The sequence below is a fragment of the Tamandua tetradactyla genome, chromosome 1 (genome assembly GCF_023851605.1).
Source record: "Tamandua tetradactyla isolate mTamTet1 chromosome 1, mTamTet1.pri, whole genome shotgun sequence".
In the NCBI taxonomy this organism is placed as follows: Eukaryota; Metazoa; Chordata; class Mammalia; order Pilosa; family Myrmecophagidae; genus Tamandua; species Tamandua tetradactyla.
The window spans coordinates 187,507,847-187,517,383 of NC_135327.1; the positions used below are offsets into that span (position 1 = coordinate 187,507,847).

At 33.9% G+C, this 9,537-nt stretch overlaps 1 protein-coding gene across 1 annotated transcript; it reads left to right on the plus strand.

The window, feature by feature from the left end:
• The first annotated feature begins 2,360 nt into the window (after nt 1–2,360).
• LOC143687596 (olfactory receptor-like protein OLF3) lies at nt 2,361–3,328 on the plus strand. The gene has a single exon (XM_077164705.1). The coding sequence runs from the start codon at nt 2,369–2,371 to the stop codon at nt 3,320–3,322; it is 954 nt and encodes a 317-aa protein (XP_077020820.1). The 5' UTR covers nt 2,361–2,368; the 3' UTR covers nt 3,323–3,328.
• Nucleotides 3,329–9,537: the final 6,209 nt, after the last annotated feature.

Genomic DNA, 9,537 nt, shown 5'->3' on the forward strand with positions numbered 1-9,537 from the left:
AATTCTCATTCCTTCCTCACCTCTGTGACACAGTTTCCTATTGTCAGATGACCTTTTTTAAAGAATCACAGTAACTTTAGGAACTTCATAGTTTCAAAATCCTATTTAACATAGTTACTTTTAAAAATCACAGAAAGACAATGCACAACGTAAAAATAATAAATGACGAGCATTGGCATTTTAAGCATTAGTGACAGAGATCTAAGAGGATATTTGAGAATGGAATATTTCAGTGACATCTTTCATATGATATCATACAATTGTCCTAACTGTTAAAATTTGTGATAGCCACTATAATTTCCTTATACCCACCGCAATCTATAGAACACAGGCACAATGTAGTCCTTCTTTAATAGTGGTTATATCTCAAGAGGTGAAACACAGGGGCTGAATATCAGTCTCAAATGCTGTGTTCTGTGTATGCAAAATCGATTGTTTATGTTTTGGATGAATCAAGCTCAAAACATATATAGGGAGGCATGTTTTGAGGTTTTTGGAGTTTGAGGAACAATGACACAGAGGATGTAAAATAGCATTTTATTGTTTATTAAAGGAACATTACATACCTGGCAAAAGGTAAAGCAGCTAGGATTACAATGTATACTGAGAAAATACAAAACAGTTTTGTACAGGAGGAATAGATAAATAAGACGGACTCTTAATTGCCTTCACTTTGCAACATCTATTTATAAACAACAGCTGTGTACCCAGCAATGAAGAGAAGAGAGTTTCAAGGCCTGGTTTGTTCAGAGAGAATGAAACTAATATCCTCAAAAGTCTATCTTGTCTTTGGACTTAAATGAAAAGCATAGGTCAGAGGAACCAAGCTTTGGCTTTCTGGTACCAAGTGTTTAGATATGTTGTGCTCTGTTTATCACTTAGTTCATTTTGCATCCTGGAAACAGAACAGGAGCTCAGGTCTGTATATCTGAAAGGTATACAGGCTAATGTGGAGATTATGTTAACTGCAGGTGTGATAATATCATCTGACCAACAAACGTCTCTTCCTATATTTGATGTTTCAAATGCTTTTGCTATGTTTATTTTCTTTTCTAAATGATCCCAAAGGAATTCTATGACTGCAGAGAACAGGAATAATTTATATTAATTATTGTTAAACAGAGGCAATGGTCTTTGGAAATATATATACACTTTCATGGGTTAAAAATATTTGACTGACTTAGAAGCGAAAGATATTTACTATGTAATAAAATGGTATGCGATAAAATGTATTGCTGTAAAACATACAGCATTATAACTCAATAATACAGTTATTAAATAAAAGTTATATAAGGAAGAATCCAATTAAGGATATTAGGGCATTCCCCTGTTCAGGATGTACATTTTTCTAAGCCATTTAATGCCACATGATCTGGTTATGCATGAATACAGTGTGATAAAATTTGCATTTTAGGTTAATCAATATGGTGATAGGGTGGATGGTGGTTTGCAGTGGGTGCAGGCTTTATATTTGAGAATTATAAGGACGTCAATGCCCATCTTCAGATAGGAATGATGATGGCATGTGTGAGAGTATTAGCAGCATGAATGAAGATTAAGGGAGAGGTGAGAGATATCAAACATAATATGTGAGGTAAGAGGATTTTTTTTCTGCGGAGGTGTGGGGAAGTTGGGGGAAAAAGCATCTTGCCTAGGGAGACTTGGAAAATTTTAGTTCCATTGATAGAATGCTATTACTCTGGCAATTTATAGCAACAATAATTTGTAAAATACTTTCTCATTAGTTATGTATATTTGAACTTAAATGTACTTGGGAATTATGTAATATTATACATTTTTGCATGTGGAAGTTTAAGTCACTAAACCAAATCACACATCGGGTGAGACGTAAATCAGGTCCTCTGATTTAGAACTTTCCACAAGACACCTCTTTTGTTTCTACTACTCATAACACTCAATCCTTTTTTTGTGGTAATGGACTAATATAGTTTGTTATGCTTGGTGCAGTTGACATATTTAAGGAAGTTTTTTAACTTTTTAAAATGCTTTCCTTCTTTATCATTTTTACATACCATGCTCTTTCTGCTTCTCTCATAGTTCTAGAGAGTGAGGAAAGATGGCAAAAATAAAGAGCTCCAAAAAATTCAATGCATTATTTACAGGTTTCATCAGGGTATCCTAACACCACCTCATGCCTTGATGTGGCCAATGTCCTCTCTTTTGAGTGTGGCGTGTATGTAATTTACACTGAAATCAAGCCTGTCATTTCGGTCTCATTAAGAATCTGAAATACCTGGCTAAGGGGGAAGATGTATAATGAATGTTACTTAAAGAGATAGCCTTTCAGTTCTCTGGTTTAAAGCTTCTATTATTTCTGACTGTCTTTGCAGACTCTTCACATTTTTAAATGGGACCAGAGAACAAGACATCGGCAACTGAATTTATTCTCCTAGGTCTGTCCAGTGCCTGGGACACACAGGTGTCACTATTTGTCCTGTTCTCAGTCATGTACCTGGTGACAGCACTGGGAAACTTTCTCATTATGCTTCTAATCATCCTGGACAGCCGACTCCACACACCCATGTATTTCTTTCTCATCAACCTCTCCCTTGTTGACGTCTCATATTCCACAAGCATAGTTCCTCAGATGCTAGTGCATTTTCTTGCAGAACGAAAAAGTATACCATTACTGAACTGTGCAGCTCAATTATTTTTCTCCCTGGCCTTGGGAGGGATTGAATTTTTTCTACTGGCAGTGATGGCCTGTGACCGCTATGTGGCTGTGTGCATCCCCCTACGATACTCAGCCATCATGCATGGGAGGCTGTGTACTAGATTGGCCATCACATCCTGGGTCAGTGGCTCCATCAATTCTCTCATGCATACTTCCATGACCTTCCAGCTGCCAACATGCACAAACAAGTTTATTGATAACATATACTGTGAACTCCTAACTGTCATCAAACTGGCCTGTGTGGACACCTCTTTCAACAAGGTCATAATCATGGTTTCTAGCATTGTCTTGCTGATGACACCCTTCTGCCTGGTTATCTTGTCCTACATCCAGATCATCACCACCATCCTGAAGATCCAGTCCTCAGAGGGCAGGAAGAAAGCCTTCCAGACTTGTGCCTCTCATCTCACAGTGGTTACCCTATGCTATGGCACCGCTATTTTCACTTATCTCCAGCCTCAATCTGGGCCCTCTGTCCTTCAGGAGAAGCTGATCTCTCTCTTCTATGCCATTTTAATGCCTATGCTGAACCCCATGATTTACAGTCTGAGGAATAAGGAGGTGAAAGGTGCCTGGCAGAAACTATTAAAATATTCCTCTGGATTAACACCAAAGCTGGAAACTTGATGTATTATGAACACTACATTAAAAAAAGAACTCTGCCTCTGTGTTCTCTCACCCAAACTCAAATATGGCAGACAATGTACATTACCCTGGCAACCAGAATATCATGTATATTGGTGAAGCTTGGTAGGTATCTTAAGAGTTTGGTTTGGGATGGGGAATGCAGGGAAATTTGTATGACACAGTAGTGTGTAAATGGAGTTAAGCACTGCTATAGTAGATCTTTTCATACTTACTCAATGTCCCTTGCCATGGCAAAAGAGCAATTGAAAAAAACACACAATTCCTTTACTCTTTTTATTTTGCAATCATGGACCTATTCATGGCTCTTACCTTGGACCATTAGCACTTATTCACACGCCTTTTGAAAAAGTATCATGGGATTCCATTGGGAACAATTACATTTTCATATTTTAAGACCAGCTTTAAATAATGTATGGAGAATGTAGCAACCGTCCATAATTTTAGGAGACACTATTCTGAGGTAATATGAGGAGAGCGTTGTTACCAAGGTTGATTAAACCTTTTCGTGCAGAGTACACAAAATGTTTTTTTCTATTATTATTTAAGTGGAGAAAGATCAGCTAAAGGTGTTGTTTTTTCCCAAGTAAGGATAAAAGCCAAGGATTGTTTGTACACAATGACGTTATTAGCTATGTAAAGTAAAGTCTCAGGCACTGTTGAATGGGATCAAACATTTTGAGAGGATATTAACTAACTTTATGTCAGACCAACTAAATATTAAAACTGTACAATCTGAAAAATCAGCAAAATTTTTCCCTGAAACAGTAGAAACAAAACAAAGCACCTTAAATACAAGATAGCTAGCTGTAAAAATGTCAGAGTTATTTAATATAAGAAAAAAATACTCCTTTGTCAAGCCAGGGGAAGATAATACAGTTTTAATATTGATTTTGAGGAAGCAGAATAGGTCAGCCGGTTGTGCAGATGTTCCCCTCAAGTCTCCCAAAGAAAAGTGCCCAGAGCCCTCCCCATAAACACAAGAAGCCTTTTGTAAATCTAGTGTGATGGGTACTCTAAAAGTGACTTTTAAACCTGAAGAAAAGCCAAAATAAGATAAAAGAGAAGGAAATAATTGAATAAGTCATAGATAAGGAGAAGACAGGAAAAGAATATGATCAATAGTTGGGCTGTTCTTTTCTCTCTTAAGAAATTTCAAAGGGATCATTCTTTCTGCCCTTGTTTGTTTTAATCAATTTGTTTGCAGTTCTTCCTTCAGGGTACAAATAGACTTGAAGTTTCAGATAATTCAAATCCCATTTGACATTAAAATATATGTAATCTTAAATTTTTTGAGCTAGGAAAGCATCCCAAAAGGTATCAAATGATTATAGAATCAATTTCTGTTGGTGTTAATTCAAGAAAATTTCTACTATGTGTCTGTGACTTTGCATGGCTCTTGAGACACAATTATCAATATATAATAGTCCTGGCAATCAAGCAGTATGACCACTGGGAAGACAGACAATGAATAATTATTATGCAAAGTTTCAGACATTAGGGGGAGAGTACACCTTAGGCAGGGTACATAAGATCATTGGAGAAATTTCAGAGACTTTCTGTGTGAAGAGTTTTTAGGTCAAGACATGTCAGATGAGAACACATTACTCAGCTATTAAGCAATCCAAGCAAATGAAATTTTATGCAAGTTGTAGAGGTGAGAGACAGGATGAAAATTTTTAAAAATGTCCAGGAGCTATAATGTGGAACAGAGAAGAAGGGAAATAATGAGGATAAAGCAGGGGAGTAGTCAGGGATCATATCATGGAAGGCATTGAATTCTGGTTTATCTTTGAACTTTACCCTGAAAGCAATGAGGAGCTAGCAATAATTTCTAAACAGGAGAATGGCTTGAAAAAATTTACATTTTTGAAAAATCTTTTTGGCAATTGATTGGAGGAAGAAAAACTTAGAGGTAAAGAGCATAGCCAAGGGGCTGTTCCAGTAATGCTATTGATATTTTAGGGGAATCTGAACTAAGGAGCAGCTGTGGGAAGAAATAAAGTAAAATAAGGTAATTTTTAAGAAGAAATTACAAGTTGCAAATATCTTCAAAAAAAGCTGCAACAAATCAAATCCACAAACATATAAAAATTATATACAATGTACAAATGGAATTTATATAATATAATGCATCATGTCAGTAGGATAAATAATCACATAATCATCTCAAAATAAATCATAGAAACATTTGATGAAATCCAATACATAGCATGATAAAAAACCTTCAAAAATTAGAAATAGAAGGGAACTATCTCAACCTGGTAAAGGACAACTGTGAAACATTCACTGTTAATATCATAGTAAATGCTGAAAGATTTGATGCTTTCTCCCTAAGGAAAACCTAGAAACTATTAGAATTAATAAACAAGTTCAGCAACTTGCAGGATGAAAGATCAGTAAACGAAAATCAATCATATTTATATACATTTTCAATAAACAATCCAAAATTGGAAGTAAGTAAACAATTCCACTCAGCCTCTCAAAGAACTAAATACTTTGGGAAAAACAATAGAAATCCAAAATTTATATTCTAAAAACTACACACATTTTTAATGTAATTAAATAATTTCTAAATAATTAGAAAGTATCTCATATTCATGGAGCACAAGACTTCCTGTCATTAAGGTGGCAATATTCCCTTATTTGAAACAATCCTCATCAGAATCTCTGCTGACTATTGTAGAAACTGACAAACATATTCTAAGAGTCATATGAAATTACAAGGGAATGAGAAGAGTCAAAACAAACTTGAAAAATAAGAAAAAAGTTGGGGGACTCACACTTGTCAATATCAAAGCTTATTACAAGGCAATGATAATCAGGACTGTGTGGTATAGATGCAAATATTGATATACAGGCTAATGCAATAGAATTAAGAGTCCAGAATTCAGCCCAGACATCACTGGTCAAGTGGTTTTGATAAGAGTGCCAAGACCATGTAGCAGGTAAAGAATAGTCATTTCAACTGATGGTGCTGGGGCAACTGGATAGCCACAAATAAAAGAATGAAGTTGGATCCTTACCTCGCTCCACATACAAAACATAACTCAGAATGGCTAAAGACCTAAATATAAGAGGTAAAACAATAAAAATATTGGGAGAAAACAGATTGGTAAATTTACAATAATGTGTACTTGTCAAATGATGCTTAGGTATGACACCAAAATAATGTTATAAAATAATATTAGATGAATTGGATTTAATAAAAATTTAAAATGTTTTGCTCCAAAGGACACCATCAAGAACGTGAAAAGACAACCACAGAATGAGAGAAAATAATTTCAAATCATACATCTGATGAGTTAAAAATTTAGAATATATAAAGAACTCTTACAACTCAATAACTAAAAACAGATAAACTAATTGAAAAATGGGCAAAGATCTGACAGAAATTTCTCCAAGGAATGTATATAAATGACCAACAATCTCATGTAAAGATCTTTGATATCATCAGGCATCAGGAAAATGCAAATCAAGACCAAAATGAGATGCCAATCACTTTTCACTTAGACTGCTATAATCAAAAAGTCAAATAATAAACTTTGACAAGGATTTGGAGAAATAGTTATCCTCATATATTGCTAGTGGAAATGTAAAATGATGCAGCCACTTTGGAAAACAGTCTGGAAGTTCCTCAAATGATTATATTTAGAGTTACTATATGATCCAGAATTCCACTTCTAGGTATATACCCCAAGAGAAATGAAAACAAATGTCCATACAGAAACTTGTACATGATCGTTGATCAGAGTTTTATTCATAATAGTCAAAAGATGGAAACAACCATAAGGGCTATAAACAAATCTAGCATAAAAAATATGTATAAAAATACATACCATATTTTTATATAAAAATAAATATAAATATAAAAACCAGGAATAAAAATACATACCATATTTTTTATATCTATAAAGATATAAATAAACTAGCATTTGCTCAGGCGGGGAGATGGGGTTAGAGACATGAGAGGGTGATACCTAAAGGATATGGGGTTTCTTTTTGAGGTGATAAAAATGTTCTAAAATTAACTTTAGTGATGGTTGTACATATTTATGAATATACTAAAAACCTTTGAATTGCACATTTTAAGTGTATGACTTGTATGATCTCAATAAAGCTATTAAATTGTTGATGCATGAGCAAGATAAGATGACATTCTGAACAATGTAGCCTTTAAGAAGAAATTATTTTTAAAATATCAGACACTGAAAAATATTTGAGAATTAAATAGGGTGCAATATTTTGCAAAGTAAAATAGCTCTGAGGTTTTCTATAAAAACTGTACCTATATTTAGTGTATCTATGTATCTATATATCTACCTCTATCTTTATATCTACATATTAGGTTGTTCAAATCAAAATCCAGATAAGTTCCATATATTCTAATTTCTGTCTTTGAAGACCCTTTTAGTTTATAGGTTGACTCACAATTTCTTTTTTATCCCAACAATATCAATTATTTCTTGGACAAAATTGGGCTGTTTGTAATGTTTAGATTTTCTACACAGTCTGTATAGTTTGATGCATCCCAGGAGTTGCATTTTTGTTTCATTGTACCTGTACTTCTTTTAAATATAGAGGCTTGGTAAGATTTAGGTTTACGTCACTTTTTTTTTTTTGGCAAGACTATTTCATACATAGTGTGTCTTCCTATTAAGAGGTATGCAACATTTGATGCTTTTCTTCTTTTTCTAAGGATCATTGCAGTTATCACATTGCTTACCTCAGAGTTTCTCAATGATGGCACTATTGACATTTTGGAATGGATAATTCTTTGTTGTGAGGGCTATCCTGTACATTGCAGGATATTTAGCAACATCCTTGACCTCTATCCACTAGATTCCATTAGCACCCACTTCTCTCTGAAAAATACTCTGAAAGTATTTTTTATTGTTGAAAATTAAAAAAGAAATCATTGTGGCAAATTATATTATGTATTATATAATATAAAATTTGTCATTTTCATCATATTAAGTACTTAGTTTAATGGCATTATCATTACCAAAACTTTTCATCACCACAAATGGAAACTGTATGCTCATTAAGCAATAACTATTTCATTTCCCTTCCTCCCAGCCTATAGTTACCTCTAATCTACATTCTGTCTTTATGATTTTGCTTATTCACATAATTTGATTTTACACAAGTTGATTCACACAATATTTGTCCTTTTGGGTCTGGCTTATTTCACTCAACATGGTTTCTTAAAGGTTCAGTCATGTTGTAGCATATATAAGAATTTAATTCCTTTTCATGGCTGAATAATTTAGAATTACATGTATAAACCACATTTTGTTTATCCATTCATCAGTTGATGGTCACTTAGATTGTTTTTACCTTTTGGCTACTGTGAATAATAGTGTTATGGGTATTGGTGTACAGGTGTCTATTTGGGTGCCTGTTTTCAATTTCTTTGGTGTGGATACCTCTGAGTGGAATTGCTGGGTCACATAGTAATTCTATTTTTAACTTTTTGAGGGACTGCCAAACTATTTCCCAAAGTGGCTAAAACATTTTATGTTCTCATCTACATTGTAGTGGGTTCTAATTTCTCCACATCCTTGTCAGCACTTGCTATTTTTCTTTTTTGAAAGGAGGTAATAGCCATCTTACTTCATGAAAAGTGATAACTCCTTGTGGTTTTGATTTCATTTTATTTTGATATACAGCATCTTTTAATGTGCCTAGTATCCATTTGTGTATTTCTTTGGAAAAATATCTATTCAAATCCTTGGCCATTTTTTAACTGAGCTGTTTGTATTTTTGTTTTTTAGTGTAGGAGTTTTTTATATAGTCTGGATATTAAAGTCATCTCATATATGCTATGCAACTATTTTCTCCCATTACTTAGATTTTCATTTCACTTTCTTGATAATGTCCTTTGATGCCCAAACATTTTAATTTTGATGAACACAACATGTATATTTTTTATTGTTATTGCTAACTCTTTTTGTGTCAAATCTAAGAATTCATTTTCAAATCTGAGATCATGAAGATTTACCCCTATGTTTCCTTCTAAGAGTCGTATCTATTATAGTTAGTTTGCTGGCCCATTTTGAGTTAATTTTTAAATACATTGTGATAGGGACCCAAATCCATTCTTTTGAATGTTGATAGACAGTTGTTTCAGAATTATTTATTGAAAAGGCTATTACTCCATTGAGTGATTGGCACTATTATCAAACACCAATTGG